Source organism: Bemisia tabaci, chromosome 2 (genome assembly GCF_918797505.1).
Source record: "Bemisia tabaci chromosome 2, PGI_BMITA_v3".
NCBI lineage: Eukaryota > Metazoa > Arthropoda > Insecta > Hemiptera > Aleyrodidae > Bemisia > Bemisia tabaci.
Window position 1 is genome coordinate 37,627,487 of NC_092794.1, and position 18,548 is coordinate 37,646,034.

The window sequence follows — 18,548 nt, forward strand, 5'->3', positions numbered from 1 at the left end:
CTATCCTAATGATAGCAACTTCTCCCACAATAAGCACAACATTAGTAACAATAATGATAACCCACTACCAAAAGTGGCCCAAGAGCCTATCTCCAACCAGCTTATCTCTCATTAGTATACTTACGTAATCATGCACTCTTTCACTCTATCTACTTAACCAATTTCAAATCTAGTCATTGCCTGATGACCTTCTCTTTAATCTCTTGGAATATACAGTGTGCGAGCAAATGGATTTGACATAAATGATTTATTACGCACTCACCAAATAGACTCTTTTCTTCAGAATTAAACACGGCTAAAAACCTCAGATGACATCAAAACCAAATCTTACATTACATGCAACGCCAGCCGAGCAGACGGGTATGGCGGTTCACTCACTGGTCACAAGAACTTTTGGGAATCAACACTCGTCCCAGATTTAAGCTACAAATCTGATGATCCAACTGTCCTGGAGATTTCTACCACAAAAGTCAATGACAAAGATGATCATAAGAAGGCTATATTCTTTATAATTATTTATGCTACCCCTAAGTGTAGAGATTTCATGCCCCTGGACCATACCCTCCATCCTCCTGGATCATACCCTCCAAGCATTGCAAACAGAAAAGGTGATACTAGCTGGTGATCTTAACTCCCAACATCCTACATGGGGGTACCCCAACTCAGACAGAAAAGGCTGAGTCCTTACTGACATCTTCAACGAGCACGATACGTTCATCTGCAACTCTCTCGACCCTGTCCCCACCAGAATAACTCGCCCAGATCAAGCTCTCAGTTTCACTGACCTGATCGTTATCACTAATTCCCCAACAGCATCGTCCAACGTTACAGTTCTTGATACCCCATCTGGAAGTGATCACCACCCAATACTATTTACTTCCAATCCAGACCTATTACCGTTATGCCCCCCCCCCCCCAACTCAGCAATCTTATCCCCTCCTCCAACAGTCAATTGGGAGAAGTTCAAGAGAATGGTGGAACAACAATTCAGAATAATCGAAAGTGTCCAACAAAAGGATTGTAACTTCTGGAACGCTGACATCCGATTCGCACTCGAAAACTCAAAATTTATTCCCAAAAACAATTGTTACAGTGCTCCTGCTCACCAATTATCAAAACATGAACGGTGGTGGTCATTTAAGTGCCAAAAAGCCAAGAATCATAGAGCGCACTGTCTAAAAAACTTCAAATCATCAAATTCTTACGAAGAACTGACTGCTTATCAAGTCAGTTGAAACAAACGTAAACTTACAGTGCACAGGGAAAAAAATACAGTTCGGCTAAATATTGCTTTACCATAAACAGAAACACGCCCACCAGCGAAATCTGGGCCAAACTAAAAACTCAACACCTCACAAAAGAACCAGTCAGAGGCAAAGACGAATCTTGGGTGGAAGACTTCCAAGCAAAGTTCACTCTTCGAAACTGAACCTATTGAAATTGAGGTACTCAACAAGAATCTCATACTCTTCTCCTATGAATACTTAGAACGAAATCTGCTAGCAAAGGCGAAAAAAATCGGCGAAAATACAAACTTACCTCGAAACTCCTCAAAGTCCTCCCTCCCATTGCTAAGGTTTACCTCTACAGAGTATTCATCAGAACAATGAATCGCAGAGGTACCCCAGCTAAATGGAACGACTTCATAATAAAACCGATTAAAAAACCTGGTAAACCAGAAAATTGCCCTTCCTTGTATAGACCTATAGCTCTTCTCTCCATTATCAGGAAAGCCTACGAAAAATCATAAGAGGATTTATTGAAGAACTCGTTGAACGATACAATCTCATATCTCCAGTCCAGTTTGATTTTCACAAACATTTCTCTTTCTTTGACAGTCACAACATCTTGAATCAAGAAATTCTTGAAGCCTCAGCCCAAACAGAATTCATAAAGTGAGTCTCCTTAGACATAGAAGGAGCATATGATTCAGTCCATATTCTCACCCTTATAAAAATGATGAAACGCCTAAAAATTAACCAGCGACTGATTAAACCAGTTCAATGGCTGTTTGGGAAGAAATCAGTGCACATCCGGCTCCACAAAACAGATTATGGGGTCAGAATATCATTTGTCAGCTTAGCGCAGGGTTCAGTCCTAAGCCCTCTGTTATAACTCATCTACACATGCAGAATCCACAAAAGCGTCATTTCCTGCAGAATGTTGGAGTTAACTAACGACATCATATTATACATCAGACACAAACTCGAAGAAGTACTGGCTGTTCTGTTGCAAGCTGACATCACCAACCGCAGCAAAACCCTAGAAGAAATAGATCTCATAGCATCTACAGAAAAAACTAAATCCATTACATGAATCATTACAAAAAGAAGCTAACTAAAACTCTTATGTTTCTCTACGATCAACTCATTCTTCAGGTCAGTGAATTCATCTATCTGGGCCTAAAATACGATAGAAAATTCACGTGGTTTGCTCATGCTACATATAGACGTATTAATGCTAAAAGGAACTATGTGCATAGGGTTTGCGTGAGATATAGTTCTTGTTTGCATAAATACTTCCATAGATAGCTGATAAACTTGCAAGGAACACTAATCTAGTGAACCTGTTAACAGGAGTTAAATGGGGCACCCACCAAGCGTTTGTTAAAACATTATTCTAAGGTCTTATTTATTCTGTCACCGACTTTGGCATTCAGTGCTACCTCAACAATAAGACTGCTCCAAAATTGACGATACATGTCAATCAGTGTATTTGGAGAATATTTGGATTGATGAGATCCACCCCTACGAACGCGATGTACGTAGAATACAGCATCCCCCCAGTAGATACGAGGGCTAGGCTAGTAACTGACATTTATCCTAAAAAATTGCAACTTTTATCTACCCTTGAAGAAACAGGTAATCGACAAGCTCATCCAAGTAGCCACAAACAGCCACCTGGGATCACTAACAACCGCGGAATCGGCTGAGAATAGACCATACTTCTTCCACACATTCAACCGCATCTCCTCAGTTAATGTCTCTCTCCCCATTAAACGTAAAGGGGAATTAGGAACCGCCAAACGCTTCAATGCCTTCAGAGAACACACATAGACATTAGGACCAACACTTTAATTACACAGATGGATCCATATCCAAAGAATCTGCTTCAGCAGGCATTTTCTGCCAGAAACTGGCTGTATAAACAAGTCTCTTGCTCGACAATCACCTCACAATTTTAAACGCTGAAATTAAAGGCATGTGGACCGTATTCAATAGTGGTTTGATGTATCGTTTGATTCAAAATACGAGGGGCGTTCAATAAGTAAGTATCCCCCCTCTCTAAAATCAATAGGAATGAACCAAGTTTAAAAAACTTGGACTCAAAATCTTCCTTAGGATATACTGAGTTCAACAAAACAAACCGCAACAAAGTCGGACCATGTGCGGCCGAACGCGAGCCATTTGAACGCGCCGAGGTGCACGCCGCTCCCGCCGAGTCCGCGGAGATTTAAAGTCCGCGACAAGAGAAGAGCTTCTCTGCCAACGCTTCAGTCGTTCATCACTGACGAAAAATCAAAGAAGCTTTTGTAGAATAAGGGGCTTACCTCACCTCACCACATGACCTGCTCGATCCAAGCAGGTCTGATACTGATTGTGAAACTAAGAGAACAGCTTTTGGATACCACGCGTGTAGAAGTCTTTCAACTGGCTGGGGATGAAAGTGTTGACGGTTTGTTTGACCTCATCCACTGATTCAAAATGAACCCTCCCGAGTTCAGATTTCAGATAGGGGAATAAATGGTGGTCTGTTTTGCCATTTATTTTTTTGATAAAAGTGTCAAGAAAGGTCTCTAGATTGAGGAATTGAAAACCGCAAAATCGTAAGTGGGGCCGTTTTTCTTATTTTCGACTTTTTCTATTTTTAGGGGTAAAATGGCGGCAAAAGCCAATGTGTGACCACCAAAACCCACCGCCATCCGGTCAAATTAAGTTAAAATTCTATCTATGTTAGTCGTTGACATGTAAATGGGTGTCCTCAAAAGTTTCAAACCCTCCCTCAAAGAATTGCACCCCCTCATGCGGTGTTGCCAAGTTACGTATCCGATAATGACGCGGCTGACGGGGCAATCTAGATTTTGAATTGCGATCATCACCAAAAATCATGAAAACACTTACCGTTATACACTGTGTGGATAATTTAGATCCGATTCGATAAAAGCGTCGAAAATAAAAAAAACGGCCCCACTTACGATTTTGCGGTTTTCAATTCCTCAATCTAGAGACCTTTCTTGACACTTCTATCAAAAAAAATCGCGGGTGGTCTTCAGAAAAATTAAAATGTTTTAAAACGAACCGTGGTGTAACTCAATATTATGTCAGTTTGGTGACGCTATGCGTTTTAGTTTGTGGCCACTCAACAGGTAGCGCTTGTGTGCGGATTGAGGCATGACTGAGGGCAGAAAAGTAAAACGAACAGACGTGCACTTGATAAATCCACATATTTCTTCCAATTTCAGCATCATTTCAGTTTTTTCCATGGTTTTTGGAGTGTCTCACTTATTCAATGTCAGTTTGGTGACGCTGTTTTCCATCAAAAATTTTGGTGGAATATGCAAGGAATATGTGAGCAAATATTTTTTTCTTACATCTACGGGTGGCCTTTTGACCTAACCTCAATGATTCGTTTGATTTTGTTGCTGTAAATTGGCATGAAAAATTAATAACAGCAAAATGTCAGTTTGGTGAAGCCACCAAACCTGACATGTCCAAACCAAACTGACATGTCAGGCTTGGTAAAGAAAAATAATCGTAAGGATATTGCGATGCACGTAATTAAATCTTATAGTATGGAGCTCTAAGATAACAGAAAAGTAGTCTATAGCTTGACATGGCCAAATCACTTTTCAACTTTTTTTCAGAACCATTTTCTCCCATTAGCTGAAATCCACCTATATGCGGATCATACGTCACCCAAAACTCTTTTGTTCAATTTCAGCTCTCCCACACTTCGCTATTTCTACCGCCACGGTTTAGGAACGGTTTAGTAATACGCCCATGCCTTAGCCGCGACATGGTTCATATCCTTAGCCGCGACACTGATATAATCTGATAATACAGCATACTGACTTCAATTAGTGCATAGGAAGATCACAACTCAGCCGAACTAATGACTTTAACACTAAAACAGTAAACGTCATCAAACTGACATTAATGGTAGTTTTTTTGACTTCAAAGATTCATGGCTATACCATGGAGCTCAAAGATAATAGAAAAGTATTTTTTAGCTTGATACGACCGAAACACTTTTCAAACTCTTTCCAAGCCCATTTTCTCCCATTAGCTGAAATCCATTCATATAAGAGTAAAATGTTAGAGCAAAATTTCATAAAATTTGGGTAAAATGCAGCGGAGTTATGAATTTTTTAAGATTTTCACTTTAGATAATGGCAACGTTGCAATCCGGCAGCCTGAGCTAAAGAGTCTGTCGATATCAGATGTCTGGCTATTCTTTGACTATTCCTGGTGTGTAGATCAATGAGTCTACTCAGCACTCGGCGGCTCTTACGCGCTTCTGACAGTTCATCAGAAAATTCCTGCAAAAAACTGTAAAACCGCATTAGTGCCGCTCAGTGCTTGACAGACCCATTGATCCATACACCACTGGAAAGCTCTATTTAAGAGTAGAGTTGAAAAAAAGTTCATCGAATTCGGGTAAATTGCAGCGGAATTATGAGTTTTTAAAGATGTTCACTTTAAATAATGGCAACGTCGTAACCCGGTGGTTTGAGCTAAAAAATCCGACTAACTCAGATGTCTGGCTATTCCTTGTGATAAATGGATTATAACTTTATAAGAGAGCCTTTCTGCACGATTAATTGAACGCCATGCAGCCCTTTCAGTGGTTTCTGATTGTGTAAAACCGACTTTGACCAACTGAATGACAACTGAACTGAGTGAAACCAAAGGCAGCTGAATTGTTGAAAAATAAGTATATTTTAGGCCTCTTCCAACCCCTTGTGACAAGGAAGGGCCCGCCGCTCCTAAAAGATAGATGAAAAATTCGAATGTTGGTAGATATACATGATCCTATGGATTTTCGTGAAGTCCAACAACTAATGATAGCAGTAAGTTGCGAGGATCCTCCGCGAGATTGCAGCACTAGTAACAGCTCACGGATTTTTACATTGGCTCTTGCAGGAGTCCAGGGTCCTACAGAACTAAACCCTGGTTCAGAACCGACATAATAGTTTAGTTGGTAGTCACTTGCCCCCAAATTGAAGGTCCTGAATTCGATCCTGTCTGACGGCTCAGATTTCTTATTCATCTCGGTGCAAATTTTCATTTTTTCCTAACACTTGCTGCACTGCACACAGTGCATACTTGCATACTTGCTGCATTTCAAAAATGGCTTTAAGTTTTAATTCACATTGAGGTGAATCTTCAGCTGTAGTTCTGAAAAAGTCCACAACGTCTCGCTGCTAATCTCTGGCTCCAAAATTCATGATGTTTTATAGGAATTGCAACAGATGCATCAAATTCTAAGACTCATAAGTTCTAGCAGCATTTGTCTGGAATGTTTAAAACCAAACGCGAGCTTTCTTACACGTTAGTTGTTACAAGTTTCCTGTTATTTTAATAATAAAAGCTAAAACTTGATCCCAGTTTCTCTGTTTACGGTGGGAGAAAGATATCTGCAATTACTGAGAGAGATCACTCATGAACTTTTTTCTGGGATCAAGTTACGAAGTTTCAGAAATTACTTTTCATATCTTTTTTAGTGCCAATAGGAAGAAGAATGCCATAGCTAGAACTTATGACTTCGATTTTGACAGAAATTCTTTCAATTTTTATATACCGAACTGTACAAACTCTAATGATGTGACCCTCAAAATCAAAACACAGCAGTGGCGCCTCACGCGGGAAGAAATTTCTTACTTCTCAAAGCTCGACTTAGAGTACCTGTATGTGGGAGAGTATTGTCATCTCTATGATACTCTCTGAGTGGTTCATTAGATTTAGGTCATCATGGAGCTCCGAAATTGGACTAATGTAAACAAACCTGACCCAGAGGAATACATAATATCGGCTAAGAAATGAATGATAATCACGCTCAAACGTTAATATTCGGCAAAAATATCCATTAAAGTTCGATCCAAACTCAATTCAGAGGTTGATCATGAAAAAATTTCTATCACACTCAAAATGACGTCTGGAGCTGTGTAGAACTTTGTCGCCATCTTGTTTGTTTACATTGGGCCAAACTAGGAGCGGAGGCATGGATCAAGAGAATAAATACCTGACATGGAGAGTGAATAAACTGTGGGGCTGATAGCCAACCAATGAGAGAGCAGTACACTTTTTCTGTAGTTAAAAGGACTGAGAAGGCAATGGGTTTGTTGCACTTGGGAGAGATTTGGAGAGTAATGGGCTAATCAGTAAATTTTCACGAGAAAACGATTGGTGTGGTTAAAAACACTCTTAGTTCGATATTAACGCTGCAAAAGCTAAATAAAGTTCAAAGTTCCAACGGAGGCCTCTCATTGGTCGGCTATGTCACAACTAGTATGCTTACTTCTCGCAGTTTCGATTCACCTGTGTGCCCCAAAAGGATTCTAAGGTCGTTTTTCTAATATGAGTTTAGGTTAATTTGTAACTTATTTTACCAAATTTTCTTGCAATTATCAGTTCTTCACATCCTATACTTCACAACTGCATCAACGAATGTTTTAAAATCGCATCATATTACAGCTTAATACATTTATGGAAGTCCTGAAAGTGAGGTTTTGTCTCCCTTCAGGGTTTTATGCTGGTCAAGTTAATGTTATTTGCCCGAATTTGCTCAAATACATCAACGCAGTTATTGGATATATTGTGTAAAACCAAGTTTGTATCCATTATTTGATTCTTAAAAATGACTAATTGTCCCAGTATTTCAGTGCATATGATGTATGAGTTGGGTATTCCTGATCTGTATCCCGCTTACTGCAACAGCTACATTCCATTGGAAGTTTTAGAAGTATGATGGGAACTACTGATTTAAATATTTGCCCCCAATGTCATAAAGGTCTAGTTTTTGTAAATACACTTTGCATCTTTAGTTATATGTAATTATCAAAATACCATACATTCATCCAAACAGGCACTGGATGAGACGGAGGGAGTAAGTCCTCAATGGGGGGGGGGGGGGTGATCAAGGACCCCCAACAGTTCATAGCTGGTGCTTGGTTGGCGGAGAGCCTTACATAATGTAAAATATAAAGAAAAAAAAATTAAAAAAATAAATAAAAATGTTCAAATGAGATTACGTCAATCCCTCAGCTAGTCAACTAGCGCAGCTGAGCGAGACACCTATTTATGCAAAAAAGTAGAATCTAAGAATCCAATATCCAATGAATTGGATGCAGAAAACTGCATCATGCCACAGCAGATAGTTTTTGATAATAAGGAAACTAAAACTACATTATATGAGAGTTTTACCATAAAATAGAACTTAAATGTATCCCAGATAATATTGTAAAAATAACCTCACTTTCGTGACAAGCTATGATACAACCGAAATAATTAAATCGTCTGATGCGATTTGTAAGTTTCTAGGGATGTTTTTATCAACTGGAGAGTATAAAGAGCTCATTATCGCAAGAAAATTTGATGAATACAGCCTCCAACAGTCAGATGAATCCTTTTGAAAATTTGCCTCTTGATTTCTTATGGGGAAATCAATGCATCTGTAAAATAAACAAACGTAGGGAACTGGTTGTGATGTCAAAAAATGGCTACACTCTCCCGTCATTCGTAGTTTTGAATTTTCCCGCGAAAATTTTTTTAACCATAAGGAGCTTTGACGGGGTGTTTGGGGGGGTCAACAAATTCTGGGAAAAAGTCATTAAGCTTAGAGTGATGCACACTATTAGAAAATGAATTAAAAAAAATAGGTGGTCCAGACCCATGCTCTCCCGTAAACAGGTACTCTAGCTCAACTTACGATTAAGTACGATTAATTGTGCAACCACTCATTGCCTCAAGGATGGTACCTTCCCCACAGAGTGTAAAACAGCTCGGCTCACCTTTATACCAAAGTCTAAACCCGGGGTAAAACACAAATCCTTTCGTGCACTTTCCTTCAACACTTAGAGTAAAATTTTTGAACAAATTATAGTTGCGAGACTTTTGCCAGAAAAAAATCTTTCACCAAATCAACATGGTTTTCGCAAGGGGCACTCGACAACTGATGCCATAAACAAGGTAAATAACGGGATACTCAAAAACCTACGCAATGATAAACGCCACCGCCCTTGTCTCACCCTCCTCTCTCTTGATATCTGAAACGCATATAATAGTTTGAACAGGCAAGACGTGCATGGATCACTTAAATAAAAATGCCCCTTCATATATCGTAAGGGTAATCCTTAGCTGTTAATCTGATAGGTGCATAACTGCAAATGACCTCGTATTCCAGATAAACTCCGGAGTCCCTTAGGAAAGTTGCATCGGCCCTCACCTGTGGAATATATGTTATAATAAGATCTTAAGCGTAGCCATGAACACGGTAGCAGAGAAGATAATGTATACCAATGACCTAGCTGCTATAGTAGAAGCCAAAAACAGGAAGGAGCTTGCTCAAAAATCAAATTTGGTGACTACAGAAATTAGCGATGAACTCAAGAAAGGGAAACCCGCACTTGATCTGACAATAACAGAAGCCACAGTAATTGAGAAGAAAAGAAAACGGGGAGGAAAGTATAAAGTAAGAGTGGTAGACCACCAGATTACCCCTGCCCCGGCAATTGGATATCTTTGGTTATGGCTAGACTGTGATGGCACTGTAGATACACACCTCCAGAAAGTTTCAGGGAAAGCAACAAATGAAATACAGTCTTTCTCCTGTATCCTCCCAAACGTAAATGGTCCTTCATTCATAGATAGGAAACTAATTGTCATGGCTATGTTATCGATTTTTTTTTATACCGTAAACATTTGGGCCTCTGCCCCCAAAAAACTCATCACTAAGACGATCCTCCTGATGAAACCACGTTTATGCAGGGCCTACAGGACCGTTTCCAACACCGCCCTGGACCTAAAAAGCGGTATCCCTCCCATCGAGAATCTTACAGAAGAAAGGCTCCGCCTCGGGAAAAGAGACGAAAATAAATCGGATATAAAGACGTCACTTCTTTCTCACTCAGGCTCTTAGTAACCACAGGACTTTCAGCGGTTATCTTTACCGTCTTAAAATATCCTCCTCAGCTGAGAGTCCTCATTATCCTGCTACTTTGGACTCACCCAAGCAGTCGCTCTTTAAATGTGCGTGGTATACCCCGGAAAAGTCCCCATTGGAAAAGAAAATCATCAAGCTCTTCACAGTGGAAAACTACCAGAACACAATCCTTGAATCGCAAGAGAACTGGAAAATGTCCCGAGTTATAATAAGTGTGTCCTAGCCCTAGATAATGTAACTGTTGTGAGAAGAACAAAAAGACCTCTTCAAACGCTGATGGTCTTGGGTGGATTCCGGTTAGTACACCACTGACAGGGAATGAATTATCATTTCCGTCTCTCTATTTATAAAGTTTTCCTTTTTTTTATTATTTATGGATTGTGATTTATTTTGTATTGTAAAATTAGCCAATAAAAGGTGTCAGTTACCAAAAAAAAAAAAAAAAAAAAAAAAAAAAAAAAAAAAAAAAAACCACTTGAACAGAATGGATATTCTTTTAGGAAATATTATGACGTTTTTTAGCGCAAGCCGCAACATTTACACTCAAAACGTTCCTGCTACATCAATTACCTACAAAAAAATCTTAGCAATATTGGCATTTTCTCTCCCTTGGCTCCTTCCCTCTATTTATCCAAAGGGGCTGTTTTGCCCAGGCATCACTGATACCTACCATACCATCTGACCAAAGTTTGAGCCAAATCCCGGAGGGGGGGGGGGAGAATAAAATCGGCCTTTTCGGTAAAACCTCTTTGACTGTTTCATCGAGAAAATATCTAAAAATCATGACTTAAGATTAAATGAGCAGATTCAGTAGAATAAATATTGTAGCTTTTGAAAACTATTCTTTAAGTTATGTCGACAACTAGGAGGTAAAAAATCATGGATTTAGAAACTGAACGAATTTGCAGTTGGCAATTGGTAGGTGCCTATTAAAATATTTTGTACCTTCCCATGAGCTACAAACAAGCGCTGTAGCCTTTTTTGGACTTCAGCTATCAACCCCTCTGTCATTGAAATAAAGCTTTCTTTCTGAACTATTTGTAAGTGTAGGGGCAACTATCTTAATAACTGGGTTGATTCCATGCCATTTCAGGCAAAATATGACTTCAATAATTTTAAAGTTGAAAATTGAAAAATCTCACAAAGGGGGTAAATTGATTTGTGCGAAAGTTTCACTGAAATCCGGTTGCAAACATGAGAGTTCTACACAATGTGGATTGATCAAGGAGTAACAGAATCCTCCTCTTCAGTGCATTGGTTCTTTTCAGTAAATTCTATGCTTATTAATATTTTAGACAGTCTATTTCATAAAATCATCAGGGCAAAAATAACACACAAAAAACATGGAATTTTTCACATGAAAGAAGGCCTTCCAGGCCCATTATGCAATGCTGGCACAGTTGCAATTGCATACAGGTACAGATCTCTGCAGAAGATTTCCTTCAGTTAGCCTTGTGGCTGGTTATCTAACCTTAGGTATTACACTGGTCACATGTTGGCAGAAACTATTGAATTAGGTGATAGCACTGCGAAAATAATATCAGGAATTACATAGCAGGAAAAAGATTTGAGTTCAGTATCCGTGGATTTCCATTCTTCTAGCGCCCTCAGAAAAAAGGCTTGTACACATTGAATACGTTCATCACCTTAAGACAGTGAAGTTCTTGCATGCGAAAGGGATTTGTGATTTACGCACACTTTTTGCTATTAATTTTGCGGGAAATAGGGTTCAGCTAATGGTTTTCTTTGAAATCAACTTAACACTTTCTTTCCAGCTCAAAGGAGCTCAAAAAGTTTACGCCGTAATGGAGGGGATATCCCATGGCACAAGAGTCTACCCCTGTATCTAGTCTAACTTTCCATGCACAGACAGGGATCGAATACATTTTCAGGGGTTGCCGTGGTTCCAGTGTTGAAGTCTCCGAGCAATATGGCAACCCTGTTGATGTACTTGGTCTCTATAAATGTATAGTGCACAGAACCATATAATATAATCTACACCGCGCATTAGGATGTTGCAGCAAGACGACACAGAGAAAAAAAGGAGGTGTTTGCGTTTCGGGCATCTTGGAATTTTTTTGATGACGTAGGTCGGTATTGCGACTTTTATCATCGATTTTCCTGGAAAAAGTGCAGTTTATTGAAAAAATACATTCTGCATAAAGTGTTTGAAATTATATCATGAGTTGATTTAAGCAAAAAATCGGACATTACGGTCCGTTTTTTATACTTCGAATTTCGGATTTTGCTGACCAGGTTGTAACGACCTACGTCACAGGGTACACAATCCTCAAGATGCAAACACTTCCTTTCTTTCCTCTATCGCAAGATGATAGGCGACTCAGATTGCATGTAGTGCAATCCAGTCATGGCTCAGCCTTGCTGCCAGCAGCTTTGAGTGCCGCTGAATCTCTACAGGCGCGCAGCGTCCCTCAGGCAAAACAGATGCACAGCTTCACTCCTGCAATGGGCAATACACAGCATTACATGTATGCCAGGCTGTATTAACTCAAGTGAGGATGCGTCCAGTGTTCCAACTTCACCTCCACGTTTTAGGAGCCGTTTGGCCCATCAAGTTCAATTTTTAGGAGCCATTGAATATTTTTTAGGGGCCAAATTGAATTTTTGCCTATATATTGCGGCACATTTAGTGAAAAGTTATATGCAAGATATACAGTTACAGGACTTGCAAGTCGCAGCTCGCAGCCATTACTTGGGAAAGGGAAAGGCCAAAGGAATGATATTCCGATTTAAAACAAGGAGCTTTTAGTTTACTTAAAGTTTGTTCAATTAAATAATACTTTTTCTGACTTCCTATTATGAAAAGTAGTAGAACTATGTAGAAGCATCTTATTTGAGATCCTTAGAAACAAACGGAGATATCAGATAAGTTTAGTATTCATTTTTTGATTTGGAGAAAACGAGTTCAAGCTTCAAAATTGTATGTGATCTTAAGACTTGAAAAAATCGTATGACGTTTATCGTTCCACAAGTTGAGTCGCTTTTTTTTAAAGTTGAAATACCTCCCCCTTCTTTTTTTTTCCAAAAATTGTACTTGCCTACTTTTTTTGGTTCTTGAATTTTGTATACATTTTTTTTGCTCTTATCCTGTTTAGTGAGAAGTCTGAAAAGTTAAAATAAAAGAAAAGAATATTATAACTGATGTTATTATGAAAGATGATCAATGGGTTATCTTGAGAGAAAAAAATGTGAGTCAGACTATGAGTCCCTAATTTTATTTTTAAGAGAGGTAAACAGTGCCCATGTGTTAAGAAAGAAAATAGTGAAAAGACAGAAAACAAAAATTCGATTTTTTAACGAAATGATTCGTTAATTGAAGAAGCTAAAAAGCTGAAGATGAATCAAAAAGAAACTTAACAGTTAACATATTAGAAAACAAGATTAAATATCAAAGTTGAAAAAAAATGTAAGTACCACGTACCAACTTTATCTGAGAAAAAAAAGTCTACTCAAAATAAGTAGTTATGAAAATAGAAACTGAAAATATTCTAACTTCTAAGAGAAAAATTGAAGGTTTAAAGGGGGACAGAATAGATAGTGATTAGTAAAGCTTGAAAACTGAACCATTAAATTATATAAATTTGATTGATCAATTTGAAAACAAATTAGGAGTCATATATCCCCCCCCCCCCCCCCACGCTACCTACAGTCTACGACGATTCTCGATCTGCTGAGCCGCCGCGGCGACGAAGTTCCGCGTGCAACTGCTTGCTCTGAGCGTTCAGTCCAGGCTGACTGACAAAAATCTTGAAACCGTAATCATCAAACCGTAATTTAGGATTGCGACAATTTTTTAGGGCCCACGTTTGGCGCAGGGTCTTCATTTTTCAGGGGCCATGGCCGATTTTTAAGGAGCATTTGGCGACATGGCGCTCGTGAGGTTGGAACACTGGATGCGTCTTTACTCTCCATAGCTGTCTCGCCTCCCCTGCTTAAAGTCAGGCTTAGTGTGCGGTCTAGTAATTATCTTAAGTTTATGTATCCATTGAGAGTTCGACCAGATATGTAAGTGGACTCTTATAGTAGCTTGGGATATCCCCTCTATTTCAGACTGAACTTTCAGAGCTATTCCAGAGCTTAGGAGATTATTTCAGAGAAAACCAGTGGCACCATCATGTTTCTAGAAAAATTTGACAAGCTAATACCAAAGACATAAAGACGGAGCGCTAAAGGCAAAAAATGAAGCTTCTTTTCAACCACCTCTACGATTGGCTAGAGGATTGGCGGCGAAATCGGGACAAGTCTGAAATTCAAATGTAGGGCGGAAACTAAATAAAATTGCGGAAACAAAGTATTTTAGGTTGATTTTTGCCCAAATTCACTTACACACTCATATTTTTATAACTTTAGGTTAGTTTTGATCCGTCGTCGACCGATTAATTTCATTTGGGTGTAACGGTCATCTATGACTGTAACGGCCTGTTTGAACCGGCAGAACCACCATGAGCAGAAGAAAAACTAACTTTATCTGAGATTACTGCCTGTCACCGAGCAAAAGTAGGTGTATTATAATAGGATGCAGTCCCAACTTTCTTAATATATTCGTTTTAGGCATTTAAAATACGTTTCGAAGAAGAAATGTGGAAAAATCAAGAGGACAAGTTCAAATCAAATTTCCGTTTGCCGCCATGGATTCCCACGCTCATTTCCACACTCTCACACAAGCACCCAGCGCCAAACCAGGCTTCACTTTTTCCAGTGCTTTTAGATACGAGCACTCCATCTTTATGTCTTTGGCTAATACGCATTGAAAACCTAAATCCCTGAAAAGTGCAAGAGCTCCATTCTAGAAGTGTTAAGTAGTTCATTGAATTATGGTGGAACTACTAAAAGCCTTGCCTCCATAGAACATCTCTTAGGGTTCATCCCAAGGAAAATCTCACTTGCGAAGTTAGGAAAACTATTGAGTTAGTCCATGCCAAGTAGAGTCTTTAGGGCAACGCAGAGAGAAGAAAAGATTTTGTCGTTAAATATATCAGGGGAGAGCGCAGCAGTTTCATTCCCACACTTTAATCATGGAAAAATCCCTAAGAAACATCCCGTGGGGACAAGGCCTAGGGCTACTAAGAGTCCATGGAAATGAATTTCTCGGTGTAGACATAACAGGATCATACATAATAGCGTTCAAATGATTGGGGAATGATAAATTAATGATCAAGCATTAAATATTGCCAAGTTGACCCCTTAATCACTGAGAGGTTAGGTTCCTGAGATGTGTGAAATTACGAGCTCAAGTAATTCCAGATATGAAGACTAAGAATGAGCTCACCTGGCGAGGCTGAGGAAAAGAGGCAGCACGATTGACAGTATGCAGAGTTAATAACTCTTCTTTCTCTGGAAAAAAGAATGTTATGGTTAAAAGATATCAAAACAAGATGTTACATGGTCAATAATTGTTCAACCAGTGATCTCGAACATTAAAAAGTAATTAAATCTTACCTTCGTCAATCTCAAAATCGTCCAGGACTTTTTCTAAATCAACAGCAAATTTTTCCATTGGTTACACCATTAAACCTTCCAAAAAGTTCAGAGGAGCTATGCTACATTTGCTACATTAGATGCTATGCTGCTACATCAATTTGAGAATGGAATGACAATGAACAGTAGAGTGAACAGATTGGCTGGATTGGCCTAGAGTACCTATATTGAGAGAGTATGGCCACTGGGGTTACCACCTCTGATTGGCTCAGCCATCTTAGGCTGAATGGAGCCCTTAGGACCCCAAAATGGCGGAAGCCATATATTAATGAAATGCAAAATGACTCAAAATGTAGTTTTCTTTGCTTATCGTAACGAGAAATTTACCCAAATGCTCTATTGCGACATCTTCATATATTTTTAAGGCTAATCGTATGCAATTTTTGAGAAAAATTATCTTAGATGTGGTAAGGTTGGCAGCAAGTGCGGTTGGTGAAAACCGTCAAAAGCTGGCAATGACCCCCCTCCTATCCACAAAAACCAAAACAAAGCACCGCCATTTTTGGGTCCTAAAAGCTAGAGTCCCTTTATACCTAGAGTACCTGTATAGCGATACAGGTACTCTATTTATACCCAGAGTTAAGACAACTCGATTATCAGCTGACTGGCAGCCGGCCTTGGCTAGAGTCCCTTTATACTGAGAGTCAAGACAATTTGAATCCATTTCTGATTGGTTCCCGTATTTTAGGCCTCCACAGTGTCACAAACGGGAATAAAGATTACATTTTCACCAATTGCAAAGATTATAATCTGGAATGGACCAGGGAATTACGGGTTCGGCAAGGAACAAACGGAATGAGAGGAGGAACGGAGAAAGGCATTTGAGAATGGGCCGATCAAAGATTACGAAAAACGTTCAATTTCTGTAATCTTTATTCCCGTTTGTGACATCCATGAGCTGAATTGTCTTGACTCTCAGTATAAAGGGACTCTAGCCTTGGCTGGTCATGGAGGCCGAAACGAGTGCACCCAAACGAACGATATTGAGGGATAAGGATCAGGAATCCTGCGACGTCTGTCACACAAAAACAACAACATCAACAAATTGATCAATTAAAAAGAAAATGAGATTGGTTTGTGAATAATTTCTTAATCTATTTTCATTTTGGACCGATGGAAATAACAATTTACTCTTGATAAACCACAATTAGGTGATACTTTCATTATTCTTGTTCACATTCGAGGTACCGCCATCTTGGTGCACTCGTTTCGGCCTCCATGAGCGAGAACCAATCAGAATTGGATTTTTTTTTAGGCCACTTTCAGCCGAACCAAAAGTGAGTTGTCTTAACTCTGGGTATAAAGGGACTCTACTAAAAGCCTCTCCATGGGGCCCAGTGGCCATACTCTCTCAATATAGGTACTCTAGATTGGCCCAGATATTCCGGACTACATTTCACCAAAAACTGCTGTTTGTCAAACCGCCGTCAACAGCAACACCTATACCAAGCGGCGAGTAGGCCTTCGGCCGTGCTCGGCAATCTTCGTTGCCAATCAGGTTGCCGCTCGCTGCCCCGTAAACTCGAAAAAAAAAGGATCGGCTCCTCTATGGAACGGCGTTGCGTTAGTGTCAAAACTATTAACTTTATGGAACGCCGTTAGTGTCAACAGGGACGAGTTCTATAGGACGTCGTTCTGTTGTGAGCGGGTGATTGCAGCGCATTCTCGCGTATGATCCTACTCAACTCAGAGAATCCTTCCCCCCGAACCTCGACTCATCCATCGCCCGCTCCAAAAGTGAGGTTAAGCCGGAGATTGAAAAATAACACATAAGGCGGCTGAATTTTTGAAAAATAAGTATATTTTTGGCGTTTTTTGACCCCTTGCGGCTTCAACGGTTAGCCGCACATAATTATACGGCGTAAAATTCGATTTTTTGCAGTTATACGCGATCCTACGGATTTTAATGAAGTCCAACAACTGATAACAGCAGTGAGTTGCGAGGATCCTACGCGAGATAGCAGCACTAGTACCTGCTCACGAATTTTTACATTGACTCTTACGCAGAGTTAAGAAATTTCATGAAAGATTATAAATTGAAATTTCCTAATGAAATTTCGTGAAATTTCATTTAACACGCAGAATTCAAGATTAAACCCTTGAAACTTATGAATCTCCTTAAGTTCATTTATATGCACGAGGTAAACTGTGAAAGGGAACTTTAGAAATGCCCAGAAAGTTGAGTAAAACAGCAAAAACATAATTTTGAATTTTTTTTCTTAAATTTTGGTTGAACACACAGCGCACAGCCGTACCGGTTGAACACCAAAATAAATTTTACGGATAAAGTAAGACGTAGCTTTCATATTTGGAGCAAAACAAATTTGCATCATCAATCAAGGCGGCTGAATTTTTGAAAAATAAGTATATTTTTGGCGTTTTTTGACCCCTTGCAACTACGAAGGGTTAACCGCACTTAATTATACGGTGTAAAATTCGATTTTTTGCAGTTATACGCGATCCTACGGATTTTAATGAAGTCCAACAACTGATAACAGCAGTGAATTGCGAGGATCCTACGCGAGATAGCAGCACAAGTACCTGCTCACGAATTTTTACATTGACTCTTACGGGAGTCCAGGTATGGAACGCCGTTAGTGTCAAAACCCTTTTCTTGCGCGCGCGGAATTTTTTCTGGCGCGCGGAAAGAAAAAATCCGTTTTCGATGAAAATCTCTGAATTTCCGGATTCCGCGCCGGTTTTCGATATATTTGCGCCGTTTGTGTCAAAACTATTTTTTCCGGCGCGGCGCTCCAAATCTGTTCCGCGCGCAGAATTCTCGATATATCGATTCCTGCTCGCCGACTGTTTTTTCCGGCGCTGCACCAGAAAATAATTCCGCGCGCAACTTTTTCGATATATCGATTTTTCTGCGCGCGGAGAATATT

At 39.6% G+C, this 18,548-nt stretch overlaps 1 protein-coding gene across 4 annotated transcripts in view; it reads right to left on the minus strand.

Annotated features, from left to right (window-relative positions):
* The window catches only part of Sara (Smad anchor for receptor activation), a 133,921-nt gene extending 118,122 nt beyond the window's left edge, over positions 1 to 15,799 (minus strand). For all 4 annotated transcript variants that reach the window (XM_072297273.1, XM_072297271.1, XM_072297272.1 and 1 more), the window contains exons 1-2: positions 15,622 to 15,799; positions 15,452 to 15,516 (exon numbers count right to left, since the gene is read on the minus strand). In XM_072297273.1, coding sequence (XP_072153374.1) covers positions 15,452 to 15,516; positions 15,622 to 15,679 — 123 coding nt within the window. In that variant the 5' untranslated portion in view covers positions 15,680 to 15,799. The remainder of the gene's footprint in view (positions 1 to 15,451; positions 15,517 to 15,621) is intronic.
* Positions 15,800 to 18,548: the final 2,749 nt, after the last annotated feature.